The 18,028-nt window shown below is 49.5% G+C and overlaps 6 protein-coding genes across 6 annotated transcripts; 4 read left to right on the top strand and 2 right to left on the bottom strand.

The window, feature by feature from the left end:
* Positions 1–227: 227 nt before the first annotated feature.
* ugp1 (UTP glucose-1-phosphate uridylyltransferase) lies at positions 228–1,739 on the top strand (the record flags this gene model as incomplete). Its single annotated transcript, XM_056903621.1, has 1 exon — positions 228–1,739. The coding sequence occupies one exon, from the start codon at positions 228–230 to the stop codon at positions 1,737–1,739; it is 1,512 nt and encodes a 503-aa protein (XP_056771388.1).
* Positions 1,740–3,825: 2,086 nt separating this feature from the next.
* N7458_000226 (uncharacterized protein) lies at positions 3,826–6,306 on the top strand (the record flags this gene model as incomplete). The annotated part of the gene is made up of 6 exons (XM_056903620.1): positions 3,826–3,996; positions 4,093–4,554; positions 4,792–4,943; positions 5,011–5,187; positions 5,242–5,580; positions 5,634–6,306. 6 exons carry the CDS (start codon positions 3,826–3,828, stop codon positions 6,304–6,306), a joined length of 1,974 nt encoding a protein of 657 aa, XP_056771387.1.
* Positions 6,307–7,194: 888 nt separating this feature from the next.
* On the top strand, positions 7,195–9,891 carry N7458_000225 (uncharacterized protein; the record flags this gene model as incomplete). Its single annotated transcript, XM_056903619.1, has 3 exons — positions 7,195–7,554; positions 7,697–8,454; positions 8,517–9,891. The coding sequence occupies 3 exons, from the start codon at positions 7,195–7,197 to the stop codon at positions 9,889–9,891; spliced, it is 2,493 nt and encodes an 830-aa protein (XP_056771386.1).
* A 410-nt stretch (positions 9,892–10,301) lies between these two features.
* Positions 10,302–12,003, bottom strand: N7458_000224 (S-adenosyl-L-methionine-dependent methyltransferase; the record flags this gene model as incomplete). Its single annotated transcript, XM_056903618.1, has 4 exons — positions 10,302–10,484; positions 10,537–10,645; positions 10,699–11,822; positions 11,884–12,003. 4 exons carry the CDS (start codon positions 12,001–12,003, stop codon positions 10,302–10,304), a joined length of 1,536 nt encoding a protein of 511 aa, XP_056771385.1.
* A 3,262-nt stretch (positions 12,004–15,265) lies between these two features.
* N7458_000223 (Zn(II)2Cys6 transcription factor) lies at positions 15,266–16,138 on the bottom strand (the record flags this gene model as incomplete). Its single annotated transcript, XM_056903617.1, has 2 exons — positions 15,266–15,385; positions 15,449–16,138. The coding sequence occupies 2 exons, from the start codon at positions 16,136–16,138 to the stop codon at positions 15,266–15,268; spliced, it is 810 nt and encodes a 269-aa protein (XP_056771384.1).
* A 257-nt stretch (positions 16,139–16,395) lies between these two features.
* Positions 16,396–17,898, top strand: N7458_000222 (flavin monoamine oxidase family protein; the record flags this gene model as incomplete). Its single annotated transcript, XM_056903616.1, has 3 exons — positions 16,396–16,728; positions 16,784–17,096; positions 17,144–17,898. The coding sequence occupies 3 exons, from the start codon at positions 16,396–16,398 to the stop codon at positions 17,896–17,898; spliced, it is 1,401 nt and encodes a 466-aa protein (XP_056771383.1).
* Between the last annotated feature and the right edge of the window lie 130 nt (positions 17,899–18,028).

Genomic DNA, 18,028 nt, shown 5'->3' with positions numbered 1-18,028 from the left:
TGCACCTTTGACCTCATGACTTTCGCCTGTTATTTTTGTCCCCCTTCTTTCCATCCCAACATTTTTTTGCCCGATTTGTTTATCCTCCCCCAATTCAATCGTGCTGAGAGCAATCTTGGCTTACACTCACTCTCCCCCTCCAAACCATCTGATCAACCCCTGGAGAAACATGCACTCCACTTCCCCTACCCCCCCCTGATGCGACCCGCATCGTTTACGCGGACGCGATGGCTTCTACTCAAGGACGAACACTGACCAAGGTCCCTTCCCTCCAGGCATTCGAGAATGCCTCCACCAGTGTCGCTGCCTCACAGATGCGCAATGCGCTGAACGCCCTCGCCGACTCTGTCACTGAGCCCAGTGAGAAGAAGCGCTTCGAGACTGAGATGGACAACTTCTTCGCTCTGTTCCGCCGTTTCCTCAACGACAAGGCCAAGGGCAACGTTGTCAACTGGGACCGCATTGCCCCTCCCCAGCCCTCGCAGGTCGTGGGCTACGACGAGCTCGGTGCCGATGCCTCGGTCGAGTTCCTGAACAAGCTGGCTGTCGTCAAGCTGAACGGTGGTCTGGGTACCTCTATGGGTTGCGTCGGTCCCAAGTCTGTCATTGAGGTCCGTGAGGGCATGTCCTTCCTGGACCTCTCTGTCCGCCAGATCGAGCACCTTAACCGCACTTTCAACGTCAACGTTCCCTTTGTCCTTATGAACTCCTTCAACACCGACCAGGACACTCAGTCTATCATCAAGAAGTACGAGGGCCACAACGTCGATATCATTACCTTCAACCAGTCCCGTTACCCCCGTATCATCAAGGACTCCCTTCTTCCTGCCCCCAAGAGCTTCGATGCTCCCCTCCAGGACTGGTACCCTCCCGGTCACGGTGACGTCTTCGAGTCTCTGTACAACTCTGGCACTCTCGACAAGCTGATCGAGCGTGGCATCGAGTACATTTTCCTGTCCAACGCTGACAACCTGGGCGCCGTTGTCGATCTCCGCATCCTGCAGCACATGGTTGACTCCAACGCCGAGTACATCATGGAGCTGACTGACAAGACCAAGGCTGACGTCAAGGGTGGTACCATCATTGACTACGACGGCAAGGTCCGTCTGCTCGAGATTGCTCAGGTCCCCAAGGAGCATGTCAACGAGTTCAAGTCGATCAAGAAGTTCAAGTACTTCAACACCAACAACATCTGGATGAACGTGCGTGCCATCAAGCGTGTGGTTGAGGAGAACGAGCTCGAGATGGAGATCATCGCCAATGAGAAGTCCATCCCCGCCGACAAGAAGGGTGAGGCCGACCAGGCTATCTACCAGTTGGAGACCGCCGTCGGTGCCGCCATCCGTCACTTCAAGAACGCCCACGGTGTCAACGTGCCCCGTCGGCGCTTCTTGCCCGTCAAGACCTGCTCCGATCTCATGGTTGTCAAGTCTGATCTGTACCGTCTGGAGCACGGCCAGCTGGTCATGGACCCTAACCGCTTCGGTGGTGTCCCCGTCATCAAGCTCGGCTCGGACTTCAAGAAGGTCTCCGACTTCCAGAAGCACATTGGCTCTATTCCCCGCATTGTCGAGCTGGACCACCTGACTATCACTGGTGCCGTCAACCTTGGCCGCAACGTGACCCTCAAGGGTACAGTCATCATCGTTGCTACCGAGGGCAGCACCATTGATATTCCTCCCGGTTCCGTTCTGGAGAACTGCGTTGTGCAGGGCAGTCTCCGTATCCTGGAGCACTAAATAGATGTGCACTTGATACTTTATTCTTAATGATCTCTGGTATTTTGGATACTCTCCTCCCGACACATCGAGAGATTCGACCGTATCTATGGTGGAAATGATGTGTGGGGGAAGGATTGCATCCAAAACCGAGAATTTGTGTGTGTGTTTATTGTTCTGCTTCCTGGGAGGTGCATTCGTGGCTACGGAAGTCCTTGGAGTATGCAAAAGATGTGTGCTTGTATTACATTACAATAATCCAGCGTGTGTTCGTTTCTTCTGTTAGTTTTTTAATCGGCTTCATCGGGCTGGGACTGCGGTCTTTTTTTTTTTTTTTCTTTTTCGTCTGCCAAGTTGCTGCTGTTTTGCCCTGGTCTCTCCGAGTCAATGCCATCCTGCTATTCTCTGGTGAAATTATATACTCTCTCATTGAACGACGATTGTAGATTTGTAGATTTGCTGGTTTTTGGATGGGATGGCTAGAACTCACCACAACTGTTATGGAAGATGTCTGAGACTAGTCTCAGTGTGGGTCATACTCATGCCTGGGTCAGGTCTATTTATGGAGGACTCACTGTCGCTGACTCGCTGACTCGCTGCTAGATCACTAACTTACTGGCTAGAGCAGCACTTGTTTCAGCCCTGTCCGAGCTGGACCCTTGTTCTATTGCTATAATGCTATTTACATGGTTGGCGACTGTGTACTATCTCTCGGCTCTCCCGGGCCCTCCGTTAAATATTAACAGCGACCTACGACTCTCTTCCACTGATTAGCGAGTTAATTGGTAAATCGTACTGCACTAACCTACAGAATAGATGTACTTGGTTTCTTTGCACCTTTCTACTCTAGTCCAGATATAACTACGGAATACTGTATACTTTCTTGTCTTATCACGTGTATTCCGGCACTTGATTCCGGACAATCACTGTAACGCCACAATGACAATTGACCGGTTTGAATCCTAGCTTGTCTAGTGTCAAGACTAAAACGGGAGACTGATCAGCTATCAGTGCCAGCTAGCTTGTTGGCTACGAGCTACAAAATCAAGCCACACGAATGGCAGATCAAGTCAGACTTGGACCTTCGACACAGTCTAGTTATACTATACATATTTCATGTCCAACGTGCTGCACTTAGCACGTCTTATCTTAGCATGCTACAGTAAGCTTGCGACAGTACAATCTACATCCCATCCCATCCCTGTTTGTGGATCAGTCCCCTAATCAGTCCACGGACCACTCACGGGTTGTGTGGATCCTCTCAGCCATTGATTGGCTAGGCGGGTAACGACTTCCCTGATGACTTCAGATTCACGTCGATTTTTGCTGGTATGTTGCAATAGCGTGCAATGGACCTGACCTGGATTTTTGGGATCTGTGCCACGGTAATGTGATTTGTGTCCGAGGTTGGGTTTTTGATTTGTTGAGGCGAATCCAGAGTTGGGTTTAGAGTACTTATACTGTAGGGGGTTAGATAAGGACCTGATGTCCAGTAGATACAATAGTTGGCAGTGGTGGAGTGCATAATGGAGAAATACTTTGACCCTGTTTTTGAGCATAAGTCAAGGCATAACAAGACAAAGCAACTTGGCTTGGTGTTGGCGCGGACTTGATCGTCGTGTCTTGCTGGGTGTCTTCCCTAACTACAGTCCTACGTACTTACTATCGTGTCTTCCAAGCTCTTTCCTTTTGAGCCACTACTGCCACTTTTTCTATGTTCTCGTCCCTGTTCTCCCTCTGCGCCTCACCTCTCTACCCAGTGATTATCATATCGCCTCGTCTACACTGTGGCTACGCCCACGTCCAGCGCCTCTTGCCTCCATCGTCATTGCCGTGGTGTCATGCCTCCCGTGATAGCCACGATAGCCACCCTGTTTCACATTGATTTATATCTGCGGTTATGATTGCCGTTGGCGTTGACGTTGGCGCGAAGATATTGTAAATCGATATTGATATCGAATGTGCCTTTGCATTCGACACACTGTACTGATGTGCAAGGGCGAAGCCGTTGTATATACACATTGCTCATACAAATCCGCTTATAGAGCATATACGAAGCACTTACAATATACGCATATACCTCTACGATACCAGCTCATGATCCGTCATGACTGATCAACGCCAAGTTGTGCCAGGGCCCTCGCCGCCTTCTAACCATAATGGTTCGCATCGGGAAGAGGCGAGACCGTCGTCGTCGTCGGCGACGTCGAGTTCTGGTTCTTCGTGGAAGAGGAGGGTTTCTACTGCTTGTCTTGCGTGCAAGAAGTCTAAGCGGAAGGTTGGTGAACTCCGCTCCATTCTGCAACTCTACGCAGCTGCTTGAAACTATATCAATCCCACCAATGCCGAATAATGCTAACACTCCTCTTTAAAGTGCTCCGGCACCCCGCCCTGCGACAACTGCCGCACCTTCAGACGAGTCTGCATCTTCGACGAATCCCTCGACCAACGCCGCCGCGTCGCCGCAAAACGCACCGCCGACGAACTCTCCTACCACCGCGACCTCCTAAACGACATCTTCAAGCTCGTCCGTGAAGCAGACGAGCGCAAAGCCCTCGACCTCCTCGAGGTAATCCGCCACAACGCCTCCCCCGAGGAAATCCGCACCTTCATCAATAAAACCCTCTCCACGCTTGACACATCCGCTAGTCGCGCCTCGGCCCAGGCAGCGGTTAAACTGGAGGATATGAAGAATTTGATTAATGTGGAGGGTACCACGCCTGCGTTTCGGCGCAAGGTCATGGATATTCATTATCTTTGTGATGAGGCGCCGATTAGTGTGCCTGCGAGGCCGTGGACGGATGTCACGGGGGATAGTGATCTGGTGTCGCATTTGGTGTCGCTTTTTTTTACGTGGGATTATCCGTTTAATTCGTTTTTGGATGAGGGAGTTTTTTTGAGGCATATGGCCAGTGCGGACTTGGGGAGTCAGTTTTGTAGTCCCTTTTTGGTGAATGCTTTGTTGAGTAATGCTTGTGTGGGTGTTACCCTTGTCTTGCCCTGGATCTTGGGATTCTTATTGAGATAGGATTCGTGGGTCTGAATGTGCATGTGGCTGACGATATTTTGGCAGTACTTTTCGGAATTCTCCGAGGCTTATGTTGTTCCGGGGGATATCTCGTCCAAGGGATGTGATTTTCTTGCAGAGGCTGAGAGGTTGAAGGGTGAGTTGCCCATGCAGCCGAGTCTGGCCGCTTTGCAGGGGACGCTGCTTATGTATGAAAGGTATGTTGAGCTAGTATCTGTCTTGTAACGGATTTATATTTGGGATATCAGTCTGACAGGGAGATAGATATTCCATATCCCGTACAGATGACTTGGGCTATCTCATGCTCCATGAAGCTATTCGCATGGGTGAATCACTTGGGCTTGTGGGAAGTACAGGGCCGAGAATGACCTCGGACCAATTATCAGAGGATATGGATTCCTCGTGCAGACGTACAGCTTGGGGATTGTTTAATGTGGATACGTAAGTGTACTTGACACTGAAAACTAGATATAATTGTATACTGACAGCTCTTAGAATGGTCCATACGGGCTTTCTCCGACCCAGCCTCATCAATCATGTCAATATGCCGCGTGTCGACAAGGATCACCTGGAAGACCAGTCTCAGTGGATGCCTTATCCATCGCATCGAGATACAAGGCCGTCATATCTGAGTCTATACTTTGATGAGGCGTGCAACCTATCGACGATCTCCTGCGATATCTCGCGGAGTATGTTTACTGGCGAGCAGGGTTCATCAGAGGTGCTGCAACGGCAGAGTCGCGATGTGTTGTATGGACGATTGAGGCGATGGGATGAGCTGTTGCCGGAGATATTTGACTGGGAAAAGGTGGCACCGCACGTCATCCTGTTAAAGTCAGTCGTATAGCATTTACGCTCTAGGAACCTCCTGCTAACTGATACTACAGAATGCGCTACAATTCCCTGATCATCAATCTGTTCAGTTGTATCTCCAGCATCGGACACTCGAGTACTACGACTGAAGGCCCCAAAACACCAGAAAGCCCTCCCCGACAAACCCCCGAGCCAGCATCGAAGTACAACGCATGGGAACTCGCCCAAACCGCAGCCCGCAACATCGCCGCACTCACTCGTCTCCATCGACGCGAGTTCGGCGTTAGTCGGGCTCATCACTTCGCCATGTACGCAATCAACCTCGCCCTCTTCACGATGCTGGAGCAAGACTCCTTTGACGTCCTCGATCCGGATTTCCTATCGCTTGCAAGCGCATTCTCCATTGTGGCCAGTCGTTCCGCGCTAGGTCGGAATCTATTTCATATTTTCCGTCAGTCCGTACGGGCCAAGGCGCAGGGGAGTCGTATTCGTGATGCGAGTGCTATTCCGGCTGAGTTGAAGGATTTATTTGATGAGGAGTCTTCGGCTAAGGGGCATAGTCGGTTTGATGAGTATGCGGAGGGATTGGAGAAACTTGATCAGGATGAGAAGTACCATGGCATCTCCGGGGTGGAGGGACAGAGTTTGCAGGAGTATCCTGGATTGGGCTTGTCGGAAATGTTGGATCGGTATGAGAGTTTGAGTTTAGGTAAGGATGATGTATTTGCCGAGAGGGGGAAGTTGTAGGATACATTGATGTGACTATTTCCGTGCTATAATAATAAGAATAATAATATGACTGTATAGATTGTGTCTGGTTGAGTAGTTCTAAGTACAAGAGATGGGACAGACTGGAGAGGTATCAGCTATGATATCACTCGTGTCAGGTGCCTCGTTCGCGATTTGTAGTCTTTCCAGTCGATCAATGATCCTTTGGCGCACACCGACAATGATTGAATTATTGAACCCCGCCTGGTCAGACTGGTCAGTCTGGTCAAGTCAACTGGAGAGGAGCTTCTGACGTCAAACGCGGTTAGTTTGGGCCTCTCAGCGCCTTTGCGGGGGATCCGCCGCCACCTCATCCAGTTACCAAACCATCCCATCCCACCTTTCCCACCTTTGGCATTTCCATTGGACAAGAAAGGTACCATTTCAAGTCTCTCGAGTTCAATGCTGGTCCTTTATGACTATCATTCACTAAAAAGGCTGAAGGTGATACCGACAGCTTGGGCCATTCCTTGCCAATCTAAACTTGTTTGAATTGGTCGCCACATGCATGCGCGAATGACTTCAAATCGGTCGCAAAGACACATCGACCGTGAATTTTCCATCTTTTTGAAGCTTCTCCCTGACTACACTGCTCGTGTGTCTATTCTCAATCCTTGAAATATCTTCCTTCTACTCGATAAAATACTTGTACCCCCGCCCATGCATAATTCGAGTGATTCATTTGGACACGAGGGCCATGAATACAATTCCTCCTCCGTCAATGGCTCCTTCTGGCCCCCTGCCTCGATAAGTCCAGCTCCCTCAGCTTCAGCCCCAGCATTTCCTGGCCAGAATGCACCCTTCCCGGCTGCTCATCATGTCGAAAATCCAAGCGCCCACCTGTCATACTCAGCATACCCACCACCAATGGTCCCATCAGGCTTCGCGAATCCAGACCAACGCGTAGCTCCTGGCAACACCGCCAGCAACAACAAGGTTGCTATCCCACGACTGGCGGCGCCAACAACTTTCAGGGGCAAACGACGCTCGGCTCGGGCATGCGAGCCCTGTCGACAGCGTAAAATCAAATGCGATGGCGTGCGACCAACGTGTGGCCAGTGCGCCTATCATCATAGCCGCTGCCTTTACGAGGATGTCAAACGCGTGCGCGACCAGAAGATGCTCGAATTGCTCACCAAGCGAACTGAACGGTATGAATCGTTGCTTCGCGATCTGGAGGGCGAGGTCGATGCACCGACAGTGCGGAGGATCAGGAGAGCGCTGAAGGTAAGTGTTTCGTCGCCCGGATCATACAACTGCATCTTTTGATAGTACAAGATATGCACGACCCCGACCCTTCAATTCAGTCTTCATTTCGGATTTGTGTTCTATGTGCAGTGGTTTAACAAGTATACATGCGCGTTCCCAGGTCAAGAATAAGAAACCCTCGACTGGCAATGACGATCCCGATAATTCGAACTCGGATTCCTCGGTCGGATCGCTGGAAGCGGTGGATTTGGTCGAGGAGGATATAAATCGCAGCGAAAGCACCCGTGCTGCGGGCTTCTTCGGCAAGAACTCCGAGGTCTCATGGATGCAGCGCTTAGAAGATGGCATCGAGCAAAAGACTTCTTGGCCTGGGACCCGGCTTCAGTCAACATCTGGTTCATCGGCGGCTGTCTCCCAGTCGCAGAGTCCACTCGCCCTGCCGGCTGTGCTTCCTACTCTGGAAAGGCTGGATCGGGACATTCCTATTGCAATGATGAATTATCACCTTGATGATTTGGATATCCCCGTTGTCAGTCATGATTCCGATCCGTTGATCGTGCCTCCGCGTGAGACTGCGGACAAGTACTTGGATGCGTTTATGACCTATGTCCATCCGACGTTTAGTGTCTTGCGTAAGTCGACGTTCACGTCGCAGTATCGGCAGTTTTTCACTAGACCGACGCAGCCACCCCAGAAATGGCTTGGGATTCTGAATATGGTTTTTGCCATTGGTTGTCGATACTGCAAGCTCATTGACCCTGGCGCGGGCAGTTCTTGGGAAGATGGACTTGTGTATTTGACTCGGGCTCGGCAGTTGGGTCTGCATGAGAATGTCCTTTTTGAGCATACAGATCTGCAGCAGATTCAACTGGAGTTCTTGGTGGCAATATACTTGCTCTGCTTGGGTCAGGTCAATAGGTACGGCATCTTGAGTTTGCATTTGTATAAGTTTTGAAAGTATACTGACCCAGAATGATCAGAGCATCTAAATTCTCAAGTATGGCTCTCCGCTCTGCCTTATCTCTCGGTATTAATCTGCACACCACGGACGGCCGAACGCACGACGCCTCGAAAGAAGCCCGTTGCAGACTCTGGTGGTCCATCTACTCCCTCGAACATCTTCTCACATCCATGCACGGTCGAGCCTCCTGTATCAGCGAAGGCATCTGCTCCGTTACCCCTCCCATCCCCTTCGAAGAAGAACTCTTCGAACAACCAGAAGTCACCCGCCTCCTGCAAGATCGTTCATTCCGTGAAGCCCAGCTTCGAGCAACCATCTTCGAAACACCATCCCTACTACAAAGCGGCCCATCCTGGATGGCAGAGTGCAAGCCCTCCCCGGCCCTATTCTTCTACCACCTCACGGACCTCGCTCTAATTTGTCAGGCTGTCCTGAACAAAGTCTACAGCATTGAAGGAGTCCGCGAGAGATCAAGCGTCACAGAGCACCGTCTACAAAAATACAGTCTGTGCATGGACCGATGGCTTGCCAAAGTCCCACCCCCTTATCAATTCACCATCCCCGATGCCGGACCCTGGCATTTAAACCACGCCCAGCTGGACGATGAAGACGCCCCCCACGCGCGTGAACGAGTCTGTCTTGCGATGAAATACTACTCCGCACGCGTGATCCTATGCAGACCGTGTCTTTCGCAGTCACACTCCCAGCAATCGTCTAGTACCCAGCCAGCTCAAGACGCAAACGATCGCGCGAAATTGAGGACCGATATGGCCACTGATTGTCTGCAGGCTGCGTGCTCGCTAATCTCTATTCTCCCCGAGAACCCGGACATCGCATGGTTCGTCCGCGTCACGCCTTGGTGGAGCGTGCTGCATTTTATCATGCAAGCGACGACAGCACTGCTACTTTCGTTGTCGTTTGTATGTTTCCCGGAACAAACCACTTTACCAAACTCATCCTCGAACTCAACTTCAACACCAAGCTCCAGTTCAAACGCGAAGCCGAGCGCCAAATCAGCTTCGGCATCTGTATCAGCATCTGACCATGCGATGTCTAATGCGCTCGCCCTCTTAGATACGGATATCGAAATTGTCATCGCACAGTCTAAAAAGGCGCTTATTTCGATTCATACCATGGCGACTGTTGATCCTGCTGCGCGACGGGCGTTTTTGCTTTGTGATGGTGTGGTGAGGAAACTTGCGCCAATGTTGAAGATTGATTTGAGGGATTGGCCGAGTGTGGAATCTTTGGTTGGTGGTGGGGGTGGACTGAAAGGGCAGGGGATGGGGATGGGAAAGGGTCAGTATGAGAGGGAGGGCGAGATGGTTGGGGATCATGCGAGTCGGATGGAGGGCCTGGAGGATTTGGTTGATTTCGATGGCGGTGGAGGTTAGGATTTGAGTATGTTATATGTGGTTAGGTGGTGGTTGTTAGATGTTTGTATGATAAGTTATGATTTAGGTGGGATGGAAGTGTGAGTTGATCTTGTGAATGGATTCCTTCCCGTTCAAACCACCTTTTTCTTCGAGTTCTATGTGAAAATAATCTGCCCTTATTTCATGTATGTAGTCCCTATGTGTTCTCATCTCACACAATCCCAATTACTGATAGAGGCATTATCATCTAAAGGGACAACCAGAACGGCAGGATGTCTACCACAGTCAGATGGAACCATTCGTGGGTCCCGGGAATCCGTTTGGCTGATGTTGACCTAGAACATCAATTGTACGGTGCACCAGGCTCATAGAGGGAATGGGCGAAGAGATGCAGGTTGACCAGTTCGTTTATAGGACCAGCAACATTTTCAAGCCAATCGGGACTTGCCTGCCTCTCTGCTGGTAGCGAGGGCACCGGCCAGGCCAAACTGAGTAGTTACTCCATCAATGCGGCATGTCGAATTCAGATTCTTGACGACAACCATCTGGTAACAGGTAGCTGAGCCTTGCCGAGACGCAATGACAGACCAGGCGAGGAAGAGTTCCCAAATCTAGAGAAAATTAGGCTTGGTCATGAGAATAGCTAGGATGGAGAGCACTCACCCTGTACCATCTTTGACCATACTTGGCCTTGATTACTTCAAAATTCCCAAGCCAGTTGCGGTACCATCTCCAGAGCGTTCCCGAGTAGTGGACACCGACGGTGTCAATTCTGTTCGTTATCAGTGTTGGTTAATGGAAGGAGTATATTCGGTTATGACTTACCCTTTGACCTCGAACCCAGCTTGTTCCAGACACTTGACGTAATACCACAAAGGTGTAGAAGCATCCGCGCCACGGAAAATGTATTTGTTCAAAAACAAACCCCAGATAAAATCCTCGTACTGCCAGGCCTGTCTCAATCCAGAAAGCTGCACGTACATAGCCCCATCATCATTGAGCATGTCATAGCACTGGCGGAAAAGCCGCGTCAGTTTTCGGATACCAACATGTTCACCCATCTCGAGCTGCGTAATCTTGTCGTACTTTGTGTGTGCGATATCGCGGTAGTCCATGCAGACAATGCGACTCTGCTGGTCGGAGATACCAGCCTTTCGGAGAGCATCATTGCCCCAAGCAGTCTGGTTCTCTGAAATAGTCAAGCCAGTCACTTTGGCGCCATAATTTATGCTGGCGAACTTGGCTAGAGTTCCCCAGCCGCATCCAATATCAAGCATTGTTTCACCTTCCCTGAGGGCAATTTTCTCACAAACAATGGCCATCTTGTTGTCCTGCATTTCTTCGAGGCTTTCTTCGTGCGTTGGGTCCGAGATAATCCCTGATGTGTAGATCATGCGAGGACCGAGGAACCACGCGTAGTGGTCGTTACCGCGATCGTAGTTAGGGCGAATCTGTTCATCATCTTGGGCCTTTGTGTGAAAGACGACGTCGACGAAGAAGGTGAAGATGATAAACTTGAACAATTGCCAGGTAAACGCGAAACTCGCCCAATCATGTCGGTACTCCATGACTTCAAGTACATCGCCGTTGAAATCCACCAAGCCATCCAAGTACATTTCTGCGAAAGTCTGGAGGGGTATCTTGTTTTTTCCATGCCACCTAGACCGGTCCCCTTCGCGTTTGAATGTCACATAGTGCTCGATAGGCCGACCAGGTAACTTGGCTTTGTTGTTGGTAGGGGGACTGCACGAGGAAGTCCAGGTCCAGAAGACGATCAAGATCGGGAAGACTAAAAGTAGGAAAATGGCGACAAAGGTTTTCATTCCACCATTCAACATGAAAGTGACAAGGCCCGGGATTCCGACGAGCGCGGCCGCTAGCAGGAGGTTAGAGAAGCTTTCGTTGCCAGCGCCATCAGCTGGAAGGGGTGCGTTGTGAATAGCTGGAGACTTGAGTGAAAATTAGTCAGGGTTCAGAAATGGACGTATTTAGGCAAAATCAGGAACGAACATTGCTTATATCAATCCCACAGTCCTCGCCAGTCCCAAATGCAGGGGCCTTGGCTGCGGGAGTCTTGATAAACTCGATATCGCCTGATAGCTCTACTGCTTTAGGTCCTTTTCCAATCATTTTCAGTGGAGGAAGTACGCCTTTATCTTTGATCAGAAATAACGCCAGAAGAACGGCAAAGGGAAGGAATAGTTGGGAATGTTTGTGGAATTGAGAATTTGCATGATTAAGCCCAGATGGCAGGTCCATGTACTGTACAGAGAGAGGTAAGTGGGCCAGGCCCATATTGCCACGACTTTTTGTCCATTCTCTACCGTAGGCCTAGGGGTATACTAAACTGATCTGCGCGTTCATATTTCCACAGATCCCATGGTGAGATGTGCGCAGTGTAACGTCCGACACTAGCCAAGACCTCGGCTGGTTAGCCTGTGGTCCGCGGAACCCGAGAATCTTAGAAGTCAACCGTACCTGAAACAACGTGTGCGCTGCCCCGAGTCTGTAATATTATTGAACATTGCGCTGAGCGGGCCGAAATGGGAAATCTGGCTCCACCGTAGCCGCGATGCCGCGGTGTGGAGCTGTTGACAGCAGTGATAAGCCCAACGAGTATGGAGTAGAGGCAACTACAGTATGAGCACGGTCCATGAATGTGGTAAGCCCCTTTATGGATGACTTCATCTAGCATGGTACGGTATCGGATGGGCAGGGGTTAGTAACGCGATAAGACTGTTGGGAAGGTGGCGCTAGGAGATCAAGATCCAAGAGGCTTCCTACATTTTACACTCGATCAATGAACACTCCCTGGGAGGCAATTCAGACGAACGACTATTTTAGAATGACGGTTGATTATGAACAGAGAATGGATTCTCTTTAGCTGCAAAAAATAGCGTTTTTATTATACAACTAAGCATCAAGTCCAAATCCAAATACTAGCTCTTGCCATGTAAAGATTCTCGGAGCTTCCCTGTTATGAGCCATTTCATGGTTTCAAATTACGAACATTAAAAGGTATACATTGTCCACTGCCTGGAGAATGTCATTTGCTATCAGTAGGGCGCAGGCAGAAGTCATTTCTGCTTTCTCATACAAGCTAGCCCCAACAGGTCTGTCTTGCTTTCTCTTTAGTAAAAAGTAACAAAAGGTTATCAGGTAAAGCACATTTCAATGCTGGGAGCCAGAGAAATTACTGCTCTTTAACCTGACAGTTTTTCGACTTAAAAGAAAACCGTATCAAGCTGGAACTACATCCCCCTTCCATTTTATGAGTCTCATGTGGCCTGACCAGGCTGAACTATTCCCGACGGCCTCCTCGGAACCCGTAGCTCCACTGTGTCTTGGCAAGACGTTAACCTTTGTTTCTGCTCCATTGAAGCTCTTTATATGAGACTACGAAGGGGTCGTATAGGATGAAACTCAATTTGGATTACTTCAGTATTCCTTTCAAAGCCTCAAAAGCAAGAGAGTTACGAGGGTACCCCATGGCTGATTCAATGCCTATTCCGCACGACTACTACCCTCTGTGGGTGCAGTTACCCCATTTTGTTCATAATCAGAGCTCAGTGATTTCTCTAATTTCTCGGTTTGGTTGTCAATGGGCTGCTGTTATTGGCATCTCTTTCTTCCTCATAGGTCGCCTCCGACCTACAGTGGGGCTGTCAGATCGAATCGCGTTCACTTGGATGTGCTTGAGTATGTTCCTGCTATTCCCTGCAATAATATCTGAAAACGAGTTCTGACATGCAGCAGCGGGATTTATCCATCTTTTCTTTGAGGCTCACTTCGTTCTCAATCACAAGACGCTTGCTGGTGGCCAAAGCTTGTTTTCCCAGCTATGGAAAGAATACTCTCTTTCCGATTCTCGGTACTTGACCTCGGATGTGTTCTTAGTGTGCATGGAAGCTGTAACCGCAGTATGTACCCCCGTCATTGTTTCTGTGACTTGAGTTACTAATACAATGTGTGTCTCCCTTAGTTTGCTTGGGGTCCACTCGCCTTCCTTATCGCATATTGCATCGCAGTGCAGCATCCCGCCCGACATGCTTTGCAAATCATCATATCGACGGGCCAGGTTTACGGCGATGTCCTTTACTATGCGACGAGCCTGCTCGACATATCGTATTGCAGGCCTGAACGATACTATTTCTGGTTTTATTATTTCTTTTTCAATTTCATATGGATGGCTGTCGGCTGCTGTAAGTAAACCCAGCGCGGATGATCGAGATCAATAATAACGGATTCCAGATTATGTCAAGCATAGCGTTACTGAAATTTGGAAAGTGACGAAAAGGCTTCAAATTCTTGAGAATTCCAGAAAACAGAAGTAACACCACTTGGAAACTACCTGGCGAAATGATTGCCATTCTAATGGTGAATGTGAAACTTGCGTTTCAAAGGGTCCTTCAGGTATAGGTACTAGCCTGCCTGCTCGTTATCTCTAACCGCGCCAGGAATGATAGCAACTTCATATCGCTGACGTATCAATACTAGTCTCGGGGACACTTTTGAATGACCAAGAGGTAGCTGGAAAATAGCCATAGCTTATGACTCTCCAGTGGACAAATATTAGGCTAAGAAGCCATTTGTAGATAATGATAATGATAATGAGTACATAAACTTTCGAATCTCTCAGATTTGAGTCCCAATTTCATGATTCATATAACCCCATAATCCAATTCATAATTTTTCATCAATAATCCCAGTCCATATGGCCCAAATGCATATTCATCTGGATCAACCCAGAGCAACTCCAGCAAATTGCTCGCTTGAGCTGTGTTTCTCATCATGTAATGATTGTGGGTAAGGATATTCTTCATGGCTCTGCGCTGATCTTCTTCCACCAAGCAAGAGCCAATAATCATAAGAGGCCACATAGTAATGGTTGAAAACTTGGAAGGCACGACATGCGGCAGATATGACATGGCAACATGGAGGAGAGGTTGTAGATGATGGATCCGCGCGGAGTCGTATTTGGAGAGGGGGAGATAGCGGTTTCCAGAAAGATCAGCAATGCCTGTCTACACAGCTCTAGGGTTGCTTTGCGTCCCGACATCACGTCATGGTCAGTCCCTGATGAGTCCATCGCCGGAGGATTCCAGTTGATGATGCGGCCTTTGAGTTGCTCGTATATCCCATAACGTTCCGAGTCCGTGTCACCACCCATTAAAGGGAGAGACTCTTTGTGTGCGGCAAAGAGAGATATTAATGAGATCAATTCGAAAAGGCTGTGTCCACCACCGAACATGACCCCAAATGCACCAAGATCTCGCAGGTCATCGAGGGATTGCAGGAATGAGTCATGAACAAGGGTACGGTTGCAGTTCATTCCGAAGGGGGTGATGGTATTGCAAAGGACAATGTAGGAATAGAGCTCCATTACAAAACCTTACAATTTTAGTTCTGATGCCGTTTTGATCTGCTCACGTCTGTTCCGCAATTCCAGAAGCAGGTAACGGCTTGCCCGAAGGTGGGCAAAGGGGGACCCGTCGAGGTTTCCTGAAATTACCTTTTTACCCAAATTAAGTCAGCAGGGTGACACTGACCTAAAACAAAAAAGTTATCACAATACCTCGTAGTGACAAAGGATCATCACAGTAAGTATTAATCGAAGGAGTACGAGGGGCTCGCGAAGCAGCGTCTCATCCTCCGAGATTCGGCGAAGAGTTTGCACAGCCAAGGAATAGTGCCGGGAAGTTGCATGCTGAATCTCGATACTCTCTTTTGAGCAAGAGAGATGCGCCCCACTTAATGCCAGAATACTGTGCATTAAAAGATCATCATTATAGGCGACGGGCATAATCCAAGAGACAAATGGCACGTCCGGCGAGGGCGCTAATTTAGGGGCAGTAGATTCAAGATAATGCGAGATTAAGACCTGGGACACAGGCGACAACATGCCGGCTCGTATGGGGCTAATAAAATTGTTGAATCTTGGAGACCAGGCGACTTCATCGAGCTGGGACCGCTCGGTGTTTAGCGTAGACCCAGGGGAGATCCCAGCAGAAAGAGAAGGGGATGTAGACTCAGCCGAGGTTTCGGAGGAGCTCTTCCCAACCAATACCAAGGCATTGGTGTCTCCAGTATTAGATGTTGTCTGGTTATTATCGAGATTGAATCTCCTGCGTATGTGGGGTGGCCATGAGCAGTCCAATTTGTTACGCTTGCACGCACGGCAACCCGGCTTCGCTTCGTCGCATTTCTTTTTTCGCTGGCGGCAAGTCAAGCAGCCTGTTCTAGTGCGGGGATATATCTGGCTCATTCTCGAGGGGCCAGTTTTTGCCAGCAATGGGAAAGAGGAAGGATGAAGGTGGAAAGTCGTATGCGCAGAAGTGAGGAGACAACTCGGTGCTGTGAACTGTAGATGCTGGTTGATAAGCGCGGCTGCAGATAAGAATAAGCTTTGTCACTATTCCCAGATGGGCATAGCTCTCTTTGCATGAACTATGTAGACACGCGTATAAGACTGCGGTTTAGATTCGGTGAGTGTTTGCTGTCTGTATAACCTTTCAGATTAAAATGGCATCTACAGATTACAAACAGTACGACGTGGTGGTGGTTGGCGCCGGGCTCAGTGGCCTCCAAGCCGCTCACTGGGTGCGGGCGGCGGGCTTCAGCGTGTGTGTGGTGGAAGCAACCAACCGCGTTGGCGGGAAGACATTAACTGCCCAATCCTGTGAGAAAGGCTACAATGATCTTGGAGCATCCTGGATCAATGATACCAATCAGAGCGAGATGTTCAAGCTATACGAGCGGTATGACATCGACACCGAGGTCCAACGCGACACTGGCGAGACTCTTATAGAGTCGGCGGATGGGTTAGTTACCAAAGTGCCCTTTGGGGAGCTCCCAGTACGTCCTACGAGTCTCATTTAGTGTGTAAATGTGCTTACTGAGAACCTCGCAGGGAAATTTGGATGTCTTACTAAGGCTTCTCGCCGCGATTCGAACTGAATGTTCGCTGATCGACTTGGACAACCCGACTAACTCTGCTCGCGCCAGAGAGATTGATCAACTCACTTTCCGAGAGTACTGCATTCAAAAGACCCAATCAGAAGACGCAATTGCGCTTGCTAATTTGCTCTCTGCATGCCTCCTCGGCGTGGAAAGTGACGAAGTCAGTGCTCTATACATGCTTCTCTACTTCAAGAGTGGCGCTGGTATCGACAACATCATCTCAGACCAGAAAGATGGAGGGCAATATTTGCGGAACCGAAAAGGCAAGACAACTTGGAAGATTTCTGGACATACGAGCTAACACAATCAGGAAACCAAACAATCTCCCAAAAGATGGCAGAGGAGCTTGGTCCCGGCTCCGTCTTTCTCCGCATGCCAGTCACTTCCATTGACCAGTCGCAAGGCGGACGCTGTGTTGTTCATACGGACGGCGGCATGATCTTTCGATGCAAGAGAGTAATTGTCTCTATTCCTACTACTCTGTATCATAAAATTGCCTTCATACCTTCTTTGCCTGAGAAGAAGGCTACTCTGAGCGACAACACGGCGACGGGGTATTATACCAAGGTAATCTACGTGTTCAAGGAGCCTTGGTGGCAAAAGGCTGGGTTCTCGGGCGTACTAGACTCAGACAAGGGACCGATAATTTTCACCCGAGACACAAGTATCCCTATGGATGACCAGTGGTCTATTACTTGTTTCCTGGTTGGTGATAAAGGCAGAGACTGGTCCAAGCTACCCCGAGCCGTTCGCCTAAAGCAGGCCTGGGAGCAATTCAGTCGAAGCTTTGGCAAATTTGTCGACGTTCCAGTACCGACAAACATGCTAGAAATGGAGTGGACCAAGGAGGCTTTTTTCCTCGGTGCTCCTTGCCCGATGACAACCCCGGGTGTGCTCACCAAGGTAGGCAAAGACCTGGCCACTCCTTTTGGACGGGTGCATTTTGTAGGCACCGAGACCTCTCGTGAGTGGCGTGGATACATGGAGGGTGCTGTCCGATCTGGACAGCGCGGAGGCACAGAGGTGGTCAAGGCATTGTTAGCAGAACCTGCTGCTCATCTGTGACGTGGCATATATCTATATTATTCTTGTATGTAAGGACTTTGTAAATCTATACATTCGTGCAGGAATTAATCCCAATAACAGTAGAAGGAAATCCTACCTACTTTCCCAGGTAAAGCTCAAAGACAGTGCA

Source organism: Penicillium daleae, assembly GCF_028827525.1.
Source record: "Penicillium daleae strain IBT 16125 chromosome Unknown utg000001l_segment0_segment0, whole genome shotgun sequence".
NCBI classification, from domain to species: domain Eukaryota; kingdom Fungi; phylum Ascomycota; class Eurotiomycetes; order Eurotiales; family Aspergillaceae; genus Penicillium; species Penicillium daleae.
The sequence above is the reverse complement of the archived record's forward strand: the minus strand, read 5'-3'. Positions and strand labels throughout refer to the sequence as shown.